This window comes from Panthera leo, chromosome B2, assembly GCF_018350215.1.
Source record: "Panthera leo isolate Ple1 chromosome B2, P.leo_Ple1_pat1.1, whole genome shotgun sequence".
Classification (NCBI taxonomy): domain Eukaryota; kingdom Metazoa; phylum Chordata; class Mammalia; order Carnivora; family Felidae; genus Panthera; species Panthera leo.
In genome coordinates this window covers 49,223,600-49,238,493 of record NC_056683.1, presented here as the reverse complement: position 1 = coordinate 49,238,493, position 14,894 = coordinate 49,223,600, and the positions used below count along the sequence as shown (strand labels likewise).

General features: G+C 42.6%; 1 protein-coding gene across 1 annotated transcript in view; it reads left to right on the top strand.

The window, feature by feature from the left end:
• Nucleotides 1-14,894, top strand: part of PKHD1 (PKHD1 ciliary IPT domain containing fibrocystin/polyductin) — a 474,729-nt gene that overhangs the window by 153,922 nt on the left and 305,913 nt on the right. Inside the window, exon 36 of the mRNA XM_042939031.1 lies at nucleotides 9,971-10,183. Within this exon, the coding sequence (XP_042794965.1) occupies nucleotides 9,971-10,183 (213 nt within the window). The remainder of the gene's footprint in view (nucleotides 1-9,970; nucleotides 10,184-14,894) is intronic.

Below are 14,894 nucleotides of genomic sequence, written 5' to 3'. Positions count from 1 at the left end.
TAATGGTGTCACGGGTCATGGGTTCGAGCCCCGAGTCGGGCTCTGTACTGACAGCTGGGAGTCTGGAGACTGTTTCAGATTCTGTGTCTCCCTCTCTCTCTGCCCCTACCCCACTTGTGCTCTGTTTCTCTCAAAAATAAATAAATATTAAAAAGAATGTGAATGAGTCCATGCTAATTGAATGTTGATAGAGAGAAGGAAGGAGATCATTTGAATGAATGAGTTACTTGGTAGCTAGAGAGATTTTTTTTATCTGTCTGGTATAGACTTTAAAGAAAAGATAGGTTTTTGTTGTTTTGTGTGATTGTGGATTGTTCTTTTTTTGTTCCCCTGGTCTTTTCATTTCCTCCTTACAAACAGCTTCCCCTCCACCACCCTGAGATTTTAAGTGACTTTTTAGAAATCCATGGAACAGCTGAGGGACTTGACTATTTAAATGCCAGAAGCTGTGTTGGAAAAAGGAAGTGATGCTTTTTGGGAGATAGAAAGGAACCAAGGTTTAGTTAAGTAGCAATTGATGATAGTAGCTATAATGATGAAGGCATTTATTTGTATCTGTGTTTTGGTTCCTTTGAATATTTCTAGTAGTTTCTTTCCCACAAATATGTTTACACCTTATAGTTAGTGTAGAGTTAATTCATTTATAAAGTTAACTTAATGAGTTTTATGTTTCAGAGCAAAAAGTAAAAACTGATTGACAATCTTTATCTTTCTCAATTATCTGTAAAATTGGCCAATTCACTAAAACCAGGGTGTTTCTATTTACCGGGGGCAATTAAACTTCACCTGACCTTGTGGCTGTAGAGACTGTATTTTTTGCATTTTTTTTTAATGTCAGCACCTAGCAGAAAGGGTGGAAAATAACAGCAAATGTTGGATGAATGAAGAAGTGAATTAATTTGCAATACCAGCCTTGTAGTTTTCAACCGATTTTAGATGAGAGTATACAGCATAAGACTATGGACACCTAGAGCAATGGCTTAATTTACCTAGAGCAGTAGTTCTCAAAGTGTGGTCCCTGATCAGCATCAGTATCATGTGGGAACTTGCTAGAAATGCAAATTTTGGGGCCCCATAGCAAATCAGCTTTGCGTATGAGACCTGCCAATCTGTGTTTGGAGACCTCCAGGTGACTTCGATGCATGTTCAAGTTTGAGAACTACTAGGCTAAAGCAGTAAAGGGAGCCATATAGAATTGTCAGGACTGGAAGCCAATGAATATAGCTCTGCTAATCTTTTCCCAAAGGCTATGCGACCCTTTGCAAAGAACAGTGAAAACTTGGCTGGCCACATTGCAAGGGCCGATCCTGAGCATGGCATTCTTCATTACATGCGGTTCTCCATCCTGCCAGGGAAATCAGAGCTGATGAAAATGATTTCTCCCAACTGCCATAGTGTGTGGCTCTGAGTCGGTGATTTTATTTCAGATATTCCCCCCACCCCACCCCCCACTCCCACCCCCCAGTCTCCATTGCCAGTTTGACAGTAATACTGGGCTAATTAAGGAATTAGCACGTGGCATCCATTTCAGAGAGGTGTGTGATTCTTTTCCTGCACCCTGAGAACATCTTTTGCCCATACTTTTGAGTTCATATTTTCTTTTTGTAATCAGGCAGAGACATTACAATTAAAATACCGTTAAAGTGATTCTGGCAAGTATTGCAATAAGCATGTTTTTTAATTAAAGGAAGAACGGGGGGATGCATAAGCAGCATCAGCTAAAGGGGAAATTTTCATTCGATATCTATTTTAATTGAAATGAAAAAAAAAACCATCAGGAAAAGCAGCAGCAGCAGCAGCCCGTGCCTGTGTGTGTGTGGCTTGCTCCCAGGTTGCTAGGTTTAGGTGTTCTGTGCTTGATTAATTAGTAACCAGCCCGAGAGTCCATTCCCTTCGCCCCCAATCCTTAAAGCCTGATTTATGCCTCACATCCCCCATGAATATGTGAGGGCTCAGGCATCTATTTCCTGAGCTGCTAGTGGATAGGATTATGGAGCGTGCACTGAGCTCTTGGGGGCTCTCGTTTGCCAGCCAAATTGATTTTCCGCCTTTCTGGCCGGGGACAAGCCCACCTCGAAGGCTTCTAGGCTCTGCTCCAGTGGATCAGGCACAAGCCTAATCCGGATCTTGCCAACAAAGGAAGCTGTGTGCATCCCCAACACAGCTTTGGGCTGTGTCTGCCTTCCCCCGTACTACTTTTCTCCCCTCTCTCTCTCTCACCTCCTCCTGATGCCCACCCCTACAGCAACACCGTCCGGTAGGGTGCAGTAATGGGCCCGGATAGCTCAGCCAGCTCTTCTTCCCCAGGCAGAGGAGGGGTCTGTCCATCTTGAATGGATAGTTTTCTACTATTCTCCAGGGAGAGAGAGAATTCCAGAGGCTTCCCTATGTATTTGAGTGTATAACTACAGGAAAGGTAACCAGATCTAGGCTGCTAAATGTTTTAAGGAATTATTTAAGGTTGACTCAAAAAACTGAATGGGGGTTCATCAATATAAACAAGTAAATGGAATAATTTATATATACAAATTTAGAGAGTTCAGGCTTTGAGCAATGAATTATCTAGTTTGGGTTATAGATTGATGGAATTAATTGAGGTCCTCAGATGCCTACCTGGGCCTTACCTCCATTCCCCTCTGACTTTCCCTCTGCTTAACCCTGGAGTCATTCTCACTGGGTTCATTTTATCACCTGGCTTTCACCCACTAAGGGAGTGCACTCTTGCTCTGCACCCTTTCTCCCCCAAACCTTCTAAAGTTCACATAATGACATCTTTTCATCTACCACCTTCCTAGTTCTTAAAATTCTTCCTAGAGCTTATGTCACTAGGACCTTCCAAATCTTGTAATTCACCTAAGTTTTGTGACTCACACCGAAGAATCTTGCTACTTCCTCTCCTTAGTCTGGTTTTCAGATATTAATATTTGACAGTTTGTTTCTCTTATCTCTCTTCTGTTCTCCCTCTCCACGATCTCCCTGGGAGACCTCATTAATGTCTTCTTTTTTAAAAGTTTTTATTTATTTTTGAGAGAGAGAGAGAGAGAGAGAGAGAGAGAGAGAGAGAGAAAGTAGTTGAATGAGCCAGAGAGGGGCAGAGAGAGAGGGGTACAGAAGATCTGAAGTAGGCTATACATTGATAGCAGATAGCCCGGTCCTATGGGGCTTAAATTCATGAACTGCGAGGTCATGACCTGAGCTGAAGTTGGAAGTTGAACCTACTGTGCCATCCAGGCACCCTGGGAGACCTCATTCACTTCTGTAACTTCAACTCCTACTGATTCAACACGTATTTATTGACCACTTGCCAAGTTCCCTATGGACCAGCCACTGTTGTAGGTATACGGGCTATGGTTGTGAATGAAATAGACCAAAATTCTTGCTCTCACAGAGTTCATTTCTCTAAAGAAGGCAGTCAAGAATGTAAATTATAGTTTTTGTTCGATTTGCTAAGCAAATGGAGTGGGTGGAGAGGGAGTTTAGTGGCAGTTGGTGGGATTTGCACACAGTAAGGCAAAGGCCGTGAAGTAGGGAGAGTAAGAAGGTCAGTGCAACAGGACTGGGAGCCTGAAGGAGAGCAGAGTGAGACTGGGCCAGAGAGGACCAAGCCTGTAGGATTTGGTCGGCTTTGCCTCCGAGTGTGGTGGGAGCCATTGGAAACTCTGAGCAGAGAGGTGACATGACAAGGTTCACAGAAAAGAAAACAATTACACTTGATGCTGTTTTGAGAATAGACCCTGTGGTGCAGGTGGGGGTGGGGACAGAAGCAGGGAGCAGAATTGAGAGGCTGTTGCAATAATCTGGGGATGAGATGAGAGTGACTTAGACCCCAGCAGTAGACGTGGAAGTGGTGAGAAGTGCTTAGGTCGTGGGGATTTTCTGAAGGCAGGATGCACAAAATTTCTTGGAGAATTGGCTGTGAGAGTGAAAGTTGATGCTAGAATTTTCAGACTGAGCACCTGGAAGAATGGAGTTACCATTTGCGGCCTCGGCAAGGACTGTGGGATGATCTGTGGGAAAAGGTGAGGAATTCATTTTTTTGAATGTGCTCAGCTGAGGAGCTTGTGAGACATCTAAGGAGAGATATTGAGTGGTAGTTGGGTATGTGAGTTTGAGCTGAGGGCAGAGGTGGGCCTTGGAGATACCAGTTTGGGAGTCATCAGCCGTTAGCCTGTGATGGTATTAAAATCCCTAAGACAAGGTGAAACAACCTTGTTCATAGAATGATAAGAAAAGTGGTAGAAGGACTGAGTGTTGAGATACTCTGCATGTCAGTAGTTGGGACAATCAGGAGGAGTCTGAGGAGGCTAGGAGGGGAGTCTTGGGGAGTAGGAGGAAAACCAGGAGAGCACAGTGTTGGCCAGTGAGGGGAAGGATTTTCCAGAAAGGAGTTACTTAGCCTATCATATACTGCTGGCCACTCAGGACAGGCGAGAACAGAGCATCGAGACTTGGATTCACCAGTCTGGATGCCATCATGACCTTCATAGGACCAGTTCTTACAGACTTGTCAGGCAAAGGCCTAGCTGGGGAGGGGTCAAGGGAAGGGAGGCAAAGAATTGCAAATAGAAGGCATAGCCAGTTCCTTTGGAGTCTTATTGTGTGGTAAAATATTTATACTCTAGATTCTTACCTTAAAGGGGAAAATAGCTAGAACTGTGTAATTTTTTTTTTCAAAACACATACAACAAATCATTCCGCGGTTATTACAGAGGATGGCTAATTGTGGGGTTAGCGAAAAGCAGGTTTTGATGTACTTTGCAAACATGAGCTAGCTGCTAAAAGTCTCCTTGACTTCCCTTTAAAAGAAATAAAAGGGATGTTGAATGGAAAAGAGTGATTACATGTAAAAAGTTGTGTTCATTTATTTATTTTAGAGGGGAAGTAACAATAATGATGGTTGATTGATTTTTATAAAATTACCCAAGGTCACTTGTGGGACATACTCAGCTTTCATGAACAATCATAATAAGCAACTTAAGGGTCACAGCCACAGGCCGATTTCAGCCCTGCTCTTTATTTCAGTGCTCAGAAATGTGGTCAAGCTCTATAAAGTGGAGGAATAAAGTCTTCCCTGTGCCCTCCTATCTCAAGTCACTACGCTCCAAAGCAGCTCACTGGATATTTGTTTTAAGCTAATAAAGTGTGAGGAGATAACACTTGGGGCCTTGGCACAGGGCTAGCTTGGGTATAAACCTTACATTCTTTTATAAATTTTTTTTTTTTTAACGTTTATTTGTTTTTGAGACAGAGAGAGACAGAGCATGAACAGGGGAGGGGCAGAGAGAGAGACACACACAGAATCTGAAACAGGCTCCAGGCTCTGAGCTGTCAGCACAGAGCCCGACGCGGGGCTCGAACTCACGGACCGTGAGATCATGACCTGAGCTGAAGTCGGATGCTTAACCGACTGAGCCACCCAGGTGCCCCTAAACCTTACATTCTTTCACACTGAGAAGCTTTCATTTTTGTTACCACTTTTAATTATTTCAATTAAAAAGAGATGAATTCCTCATCAAACTCTCTTAATTTACCTAGATTTCCTTATACTTGCCACTGATAAGTAAGGAGGGAAGGCTTTTTAGCAGGGAGTAATGGTTATCATATTAATTAATTAGTCCTGTTTTTAGTACTCTTGCCAACACCAATCATTCATTTTCTCCCTTCATTAGTGTCATTATTAGCTCCCCTCAGTAAATGACGTTTCTAAATTTCTACCCGTTTGTTTTTGTGTGTTTAATATTTCGCTTGATGGGATGAGGAACAAAGCCCAGGTTTATAAATTTACCCACTAATCCTTGTATTCTGCCTCAAATCCTGTTTTGCATGAGGCAAGGTATATCTACATTTACAAAATGGAAATAAAACATATGTAAACAAGCCACAGGCAAACTTCACTTAGGTTAACACATGTTTTTCTTTAAATATAACTGTGATAATTCTAATTAATAAAAAAGCGACCTGGGAGGGTTGCAGATGTAGATTGAATATGAACTCTTCTGGAAGGTGGTCCTGGGTTCTAAGGCTTGCTCTGCTCATTCTGGGCTGAGAGAGACCACCTCTCCCACCTCTCACTCTCTGGACTGTGAAATATGACGCATGATACTGACTTCAGACTTATTTTGAAGGTCATTTCAGACAACACATCTAAAGATTTTGACATACAGTAGGGGCTTAATAAGTGTTAGCACCATTGTTTTCCCTGTAGAATTATTTGAATTTCTGACTATGTATGTTGATACTCTTCCCAAGTGAAATGCCAAGTTCACTGCAGCATAGGCGGTATCAGGAAAACATGAGCTCTCTGTCTCCATCAGTGCCAAAGACACATCCAAATGCATTCTTGAAGATGTAGATGTCCAATGTTTTAAAGCTGGAAAGAGTCTTGGTGAATGCATGGTTCTGTCCTGCATGGGAATGATGAGAAAACAGATCATCCCCAGGCACTGAGTAGGACAGATTTGGAAACTGGGTAATCTAAGACCTAGCAATTTTATGGGACTTATTGAGGGTCATTGAGAGGCTAATAGGCAGAGTCTGCCCCCTGTTTCCACCACTTGCTCATCAAGGTCAGTTCAGATTTCCTGACTATTTATAATGGAGGAGTCATACCATGCAAATCCATGGTCCACCAGTTGAAAATAATTAGTTAGGACATTAATGACATGTGACTGTGAATGGAAAAGTTTTAGTAAAGAGGTCACATTTCTTCCCTCTTGTTCACAGCAGGATTAATGACTATTACTGCATTTGTTTAAAAAAATTTTTTTTAATGTTTATTTATTTTTGAGAGAGACAGAGACAGAATGCGAGTGGGTTAGGGGCAGAGAGAGAGGGAGACACAGAAGCTAAAGTAGGCTCCAGGCTCTGAGCTGTCAGCACAGAGCCCAATGCGGGGCTCAAACCCAGGAACCATGAGATCATGACCTGAGCCGAAGTCGGATGCTCAACCGACTGAGCCACCCAGACGCCCCACTATTATTGCATTTTTGATGATTATTCTTGTCATTGTGATGACAATGGAAGGGAAAATTAAAGTCAAAATTGCCAGTAGTTCCTTTGGAAGTCTGGAAGTCATGTGGTGCTGCCGTAGCATCAAGCCTGCACATCAATGGACATTTTCTTGTGTCTTGAATAGCTTACCTATGTATCACTGTACCATGCTTCACAAGGAAAGGGGGACCTGTCAATGGTGAGATGTTGGAAGGAGGGAGACCAGTAGTGCTAGAGTGATGGGGGAGGTGTGCAAATGAGTAGTGATGGCACCAGTGGGGCAAGTGCAGACAGTGAGTTTGACAGGAGCCACTTGACACCACTGCATTGTCTAATAGGTGCCAGACCCAAGACTGGGGATCTGTAAGCTTCACTTAAAGAAATCCCATCATAATTCTCTGAGGGAAGAACTCTTATTGTGCACATTTTACCAAGGAAGAAACTGGGTACCCACATGGGGTGTGTTGTTCTAAATTGTGACTGAAAGGAGAGAACACTTTCAGGGGTAAAATCCACATAAACATCCTCTGACTATTGCTGATGGTGTGTAGTTTGGGTTTCAGGATATAAGCCTAGATGGTTCAATGAAGAGGACTGAGGAAAATGGAAGAGCAATGTTAGAGCAGAAGGTCAGGGTTGAGGTGGCTTCCATGTTTGAATATTGGGTCAAATGTTAACTGATCACTATCTCTGTGCTAGGATGGAAGTAAACAAAAATGACTAAGGGCATCTTAGCCTTTTTCTGCTCTCCCTCTCATCCCTCCAGTACATGTTTGAGTAAATACTTCCAGTTGTGATTTCTGGAAAACAACAATACAACTAAATAACTTGGCACATTGGATTTAGGACTAAATTTAGTGACTGAAGAGTCTTGGTCTTCACTGCCGCTCACTCACTGAGATTCTCCTTTCCACAGGAGAAATTGTTTTGTAAAAAAATGTTTTTAATGTTTTTTTTTTTTTTTTTTTTTTTTTTTGAGAGAGACAGTGTGAATAGGGGGGAGGGGCAGAGAGAGAGGGAGACACAGAAGCTGAAGCAGTCTCTGGCCTGTCAGCACAGAGCCTGACGTGGGGCTTGAACCCTTGAACAATGAGATCATGACCTGAGCCGAAGTCTGACCCTTAACCGACTGAATCACCCAGGTGCCCCTAGAAGAATCTGCTTTTGGAGCCATTTTCTGTGTATCCATAAAAGAAATTCAGATACTTAATCCAGATTCTCTAAAATGATATAACCATTTATTAGTTTGCTCTACAATTATACATATTGAGTGCCACCTACCTATTTGTCACTGTTCTAGACAATGAAATACAGAGGCAAACAAAACAGATTAGTGCCCTCATGAAGCATGCATTCTAGTGGGGGGGGGAGGGCAGACACTAAACACATAAATATATAATGTGCCTGATGGTAAGTGTTATGAAAGAAAATGCATTTGAGTAAGGAGTGAGGGCATGCTATTTGTATAGCCTGGAGAGGAAGGCCTCAGTGAGGAGTTAACATTTGATTTGAAACAAGAGGGAGTGAGTCACAGGGATACCAGACAGAAGAATACAGCAGGTCAGAAAACAAGTCCTGCTGAGAACTGACCAGCAGGCCAGTGTGTTCAGGGCAGGTGAGTGAAGGGGTGAGTTGTAGATGATGATGCAGGGGAACTGGAGATGGGTGGTAAATCATGAAGGGCCTTTTGCAGCCCAGTATTAGGACTTTGACTTTCATTCTGAGTTAGGTGGCAAGCCGTTGTAGGATGTGGAAAAGAGGGCTCCTGATGTTTCCAGTATGAAATCAAACCTCTTACCACCTTGTTACAGGATAGAAGAGTCTTGTCCAGTACTTTTGCAAACCATATGCAGGAGGGAGATAGATTTAGTAACTCATTCAGGTTACAGTGGTTATTTAGATGGGATGCTTTAATTATTTTGGCATTACAGGGAAAATTCTATATGAAATACAAATATTCTAAGTTCTTTTAAAGAAAAGTATTATAAAGATGAAAGCATGTTTTAATTTCTTAAGTATTTAATTCTCACAATTTAATTTTATTGTAAAATAATACTCCTACATCACAGAAAAATTGGTTATTGAAGAAAACATATCTGTATCAGTTAAGTTTATTTGATTGCTAACAATGGAAACCAACTTTCTTTTACAATAGGAAATTTAGGGAGAATATGTTGGGTCATTTACAAGAACTGATAGAAAGTCTGGAAAATTAGGTGTAGAAATGATAGCTGTCAGGGCATTTTGAAGGGGCTTAGCAGGTGGGGGCCTCAGAAATAGAAACCTCTTCTCAGGCTCATTTAGATGCCGCCAATGGAATTACTAAAATCTAAACATTTCTTGCCTTCTCTTCATTGAGCTCCAGATTTTCATTTGAAGCATGGGTACATGGCTTAGACTACAGTAGGACAGGCTACTCTGATTGACAATCCCACTCTGTTGAGTGGAGCAGAGCAATTTCTTAAGGAAATTAGTGTCTATTATCAAAAGTGAAGTAAAATGGATGTTGGCCAGGTAAAATGCTGCATACGTCATGATGGCAGCCCTAATTACAGTCCCTAGTATCATAATTTGTATAATTTTCCCATATTTTCTTCTATTCCTATTTCTTATTCACTTGTTTCTAAACTTAATTTTATAGGCTGCTTTTATCTGTTGATTGATGGCCAAAATGGTGACTTTCTCATTCCTTATTTGACCAGTCCTAAATTGCTGGGCATTTAGGATATTGCCATGAAAAATAACATAGAGATGTGGTGAATAGTGATAGCCAGCCTCAACTGGCTTAGTGGTATAGTGCGTCTACCCCTGGGGGTCCAATCCATATTCTATTGTGCTTCTAGAAGAAAGAGAAAGATAAAATAAGTCTAAATTCCAGCAAATGTATATAAATAAAGAGGATTTCATCAGACATTGGAACTGTCAAAAGGTGGTGAACCTTATCCTCCCAGGGACTGATAATCTTCTCTTTGGCCATTAGGAGGCAAGCTGATTTTCATGGATCCAGGACCCATTGAGCTCAGGGTACACTCCATCCTCATTTCTGATGGTGGGGAGCTCCGGATTGGATCCAAGGACAAGCCCTTCCAAGGCAAAGCCGAGATCAAACTCTACGGGAGTTCTCACTCTACCCCCTTCTTTCCATATGGTGTCAAGTTCCTGGCTGTGAGGAATGGAACACTTTCCCTGCATGGTGAGTGAAGCAGTGGACCCAAAGAGATGAGGTAGAACGGTGTCTAGACAATGTGCTGGTGATGGGGCAATGGTAAAACCTCTTAAAAATCTTGGACCATCTGTTGCTGAGGCAACAAAGTTAATTACAGCATGGGCACTATTTCCTTAAGTAAGAAATGCTAGTGGCTATTATTCTTGTGGCAGACAGAGTACATTTAGTCCCCAGTTATTTCCTCACTTCCCAGTAGGAGGATTCGATAGCCTCCACCCACCGTCAGGTGACTTTCATGTCTCCCAGTGGTTGGACCACACTTCCCTGTCCTACTGGGACATGGGCTTAGCCATGGACCTGCTTTGGTCAAGGAATGTGAGTGGAAGTGATATACTGCATGGCCAAGTAGAAGTTTTAAGAGCTGTTACAATGCTTTGGCCATTTTGCCCTTTTTCCTCTGCTTGAGAAGAGGCTGTCCCAAGTAAGATTGGCTCCTTCAGTTTGGGAATCAAAATGAAGACAGTAGGGGCAGAGCTGAGATCCACCTATTGCCGACATCAGTGTGAACAGGGAATAATCTTTGTCATCATCGTAAGCCATTGAGATTTGTGTTAGTAACTGCAGCAAAGTATAAAATGATGAGCTTTAAGTATCTCTCTCTGGATTCTTATGTACTTTTGGTTACATAGCATGAGCCAAAGGGAAATAAAAATGCAGGCTCCAGATAGTGGCTCAATCTCCAGAAAACATGTTGTCACCTACATGGGCATTCCTATACTGGCATAACAAGCTAAAACCCCATTACCTATCATAGAATAATTACTCTAGACATGGATGTGTGCATATGCTGAGGACTCTGCCATTTTGCTCTGTCAAGGCTCTGTTATACAGTAGTCATCTTTATCTGTGGAAGATAGGTTCCAAGACCCCCAGTGGATGCCCGAAATCATGGACAGCACAAAACCCATATACATACCATGTTTTCTCCTATACATACACACCCATGATAAAGTTTAATTTATAAATTAGGCACAATAAGAGAGAAACAGCAATAACTAAAAATAAAATAAAACCGCTATAACAATATATGATAGTAAAAGTTATGTGACTGTGGTCTCTCTCTCTCAAAATATCTTACTTTACTATACTCACCCTTCTTGTGATCACGTGAGATAATAAAATGCCTACATAATGACATGAAGTGAGGTGAATGAGGTAGGCACTGCGACCCAGTGTTAGGCAAATATTGATCTTCTGACATATAGTCATCTATATGAGGATCATCTGCTTTGAGACTGCAGTTGACCACGGGTAACTGAAACCACAGAAAGCAAAACTATGGATAAGGAGGGACTAATGTCATCTATGGGCTTCAGTCACTGTTTACTGAAAAGCACTCTTTTGGCTCTTTTAGCTTTCTATGACAGGAAGTGAAATCTTTTCATCAAGCATTTCATCTTTGGACCAGCCAGACTGCTGCACACTGGGAATGTATTTTGTAAGGCTTAAAAAACCTATAACTATCTGGACAGAAATTCAAAATGCCTACAATATTGATTCTTAAGTTCTAATTTGTGGAGGACTCTTCTCTCCTATCTTCATCAGCAAGAACTTACATTGATGTTGTATCCCAGCATCCACCAAGGTTTTCTATCTATTCAAACATCAGCCATGGTCTTCAATGTTAGCTCCAGTCCAACAGCCACTTACGTCATCAATACAACGTGCTGCTGTTTAGCACTGAAAAAACACAGGTGGAGAGTGCAAGCAGGCACAGAACAGTATTTTCTGTAGATCATCTGAAGGACCCTGAAGCATCACGGGTGTCCTGATTTGAAAGCCACTGTCCTGTAAAATGCAGACCCACAACTCTTGCTAGAAATGGAAATTCAAACGCAGAAGTGTGAGGACTCCTAATTCTTTTCCTTGGCTTCTTTAATTCCAACGCTTTCCATGCTCATGTTCTATTATGAAGGATCAGCATAACAGCTCATAAGTATACCTTATGTATGTGCATTCTCAATGTACCCTGTACTCCTAAGCCTTTGTGTTTAAATAATTGTCAAATTAAGAAAATCGTTAGTGCCATTGCTGACCATCAATCAATTATGGGGCAACCAAAGCAAAGTAGATGCTTCTAAAATACGTTGACAATTCTGAAGTTTACAAAACAATGTTGCTACTTTAGCCCTGTGATGCTACTGGACATTGAGAAGGCAGACACCTCCTCTCCTTCCCTTCTCTCCTTCTGTTTCTCTGGCCCCCCCGCCCCCCAACCTCCTACTCTTCTCCTTTCCTGAATTTCCAGGGTTAGTTTGCTGTACTCATTTCCCCAGAGTCCTGCCAGTTTGGGAGTAACTAGGACCTCTCATAAACCACAAAGCTTTCGAAATGAGCACAAGGCATTTTTCCTCTCTGAAATGTTATTGCCTCATTTCATTCATGTGAAGGAAACCCTGCACGGGAAAGAGCGCAGTCACCAGGTAAGGGCTCCCTTCTCTAGGTCTCTGTCAGGGAACCCCCAGCCCAGCCTGCAGCTCATCAGCCCTCCCCTGTCTCCCTCTCCTGCACACCTGAGGTCTTAGATTCCCCTCTGGCAGGGCAGTATAGTAAGGCTAAAATCGTTACATAATTTCACTGGCCTTTTCCCAGGGCCTGCCATGGGTCTGATGACCCTGGGGCTTTAGGGGAAAACTAATTTTCTTTTGCTGTCACGTATGCAAAACAGTGAGCAACCTGATTCACTACTTTGCATCCAAAGTCCCTAATGACCCAGTGCTCATTCAGCTTCCTGGTGTGATGTCGTGAGACTCACCACCTTGTGCACAAAAGATTCGTCCGGGAGATTTTTTACAAAATCCAGGTTTCTGGGCCTCACCCCCAGAGTCTGACTTGGAGGGCCTGAGTGGACCCAGAAATGTGCATTTAAGTGGGCCCCTGAGGCGATTTGACTCCGGTTGCCCACTGATTACTCTTGGAGAGATGCTGTTTTTAGTGGTTAATAGTTTTGGAATCAGAAACCCGTCCAGTTCTGCCACTTATCAGCTATGACATTGGGAAAATTAAGCTCCATGAAACCAGGAAAACATGGTCCCTACCTCATAGCCCTACTGCTTGTGAACTACTCTGAGGTATTTGGCACACAATAACACTCAAGCAAAAATTAGTTATGGCTATTTTATTATATCCCTCCCCCACCCCAAACACTCAGTACCCAGTGCCATTATCTCATGTTTTCTTGTAGGGGGGAAGGGGAGAGGGGCTTCTATTTAAAAATTTGGCATGGAGCCTAGAGATTTTTCTCCTTATTAATTTTCTTGTCTACCACTCCTGATCAGAGCAGGAGAGAGGTTTTAGCTTGGGAAATCATGAGGTAGCAACATTCCCAGGCATCTTCTGTTCTGTTCCCACTGCCCAGCGAACACCTTTTGATGTCAATCTTTGGTGGTGCAGCTCCTCCCCAGGGGGTGGAAAACCACCCTTCCTGGGTGTGGTTACAAGAAAGTCTTCTGGAAGCCATTTGCGTGGGCCCCAGAATAGCCAGAAGCAGAGCACTGTCCAGCAAGGAGACCTCTTGCAGGCATTTTATTCCTAACGTCCAACAGTGAGAGGACTGACTGATGGGTACTAATTTAACTCCAGCTCTGGTCCCAGAGAATCACACAAATGGCCTGCATGTTAGTGCTTTCCCACCTTCTGTCTCCTATCTCATTCTTCATTGCTGCCCCTGGAACCCTTCTGCTCCAGCTGATTTTTATCGTGGTTTCATATCGCTAAGCAAACAGGTTTTGCTGTTCAGCTGTCATGAGGAAAGATGGAGTTGAAAGCCCGTTGCATGTTTTTCTTTTAATGTAGGAAAACCCTCACACGCTCACACACACACACACACACACACACACACACACACACACACATACACACATACACACAGCCATCTTTCTCTTTCTTGGGGTTTGGGAGTGGATTGAGGGCTATTCCAAATCTCTGATGGGGTTCAGATTGCTTAGTCAATTCTGTCACCTGCTCCCTCTGGTAACGTGACAAAAAGGGTCTCAGGATTCCTCCCAAGTGGCAGTCTCAGGGTTGGGTGGCTGTAGTCGATAAGGAAATTTCACTCTTGCCTTTTTCTTTTCCCACTCTGTCTGCCAATCCAGGTTCACTACCCCAATCCCAGTGCCAATCACCTGTCACTTTTCAAGGGGGCCGCTGTCAGCCTGGGCAACTTGAATTTTTGACAATGTAATTACGGCCCTTGCTTCCACAGTGGGAGTCTGAACAGGATGGTGGGGCTTTTATTGATTGTTCAGCAGGGAAATTTATCAATGTCTCTCACTTCATTTCCAGTTCCTCCCTGAGAAATTTGGCTGACAGTTTCTTAGGAGAAAAAGCAGTCTTACGGCCTTGAATGGACTTCTGTCTTTGTCCTTTTCAAGAAATTACAAGATACAGGCATTAAATATACATGGAAGTTTCCGAGAAAAGTGGGTATGTGGGAGTACAATTGAGGAAAACACTAAGGCAATTGTTAGGAACATAAGAATTTGGTAGGAACAATAAGAAAAGAGAACTAATATAAATAAGCAAGTTTAGATATGTTTTATTTTCCTTCTAAAGGTACCAAGTATATTTAAATTCCATGCTGTTTATAAGTACTATCTCATGGGCACTATTTTAGTTGCTGAAGGGCATCAGGCTGTCTTGAAGCATGGTATCGTGTGCGTGGAATAGACGTGAATGT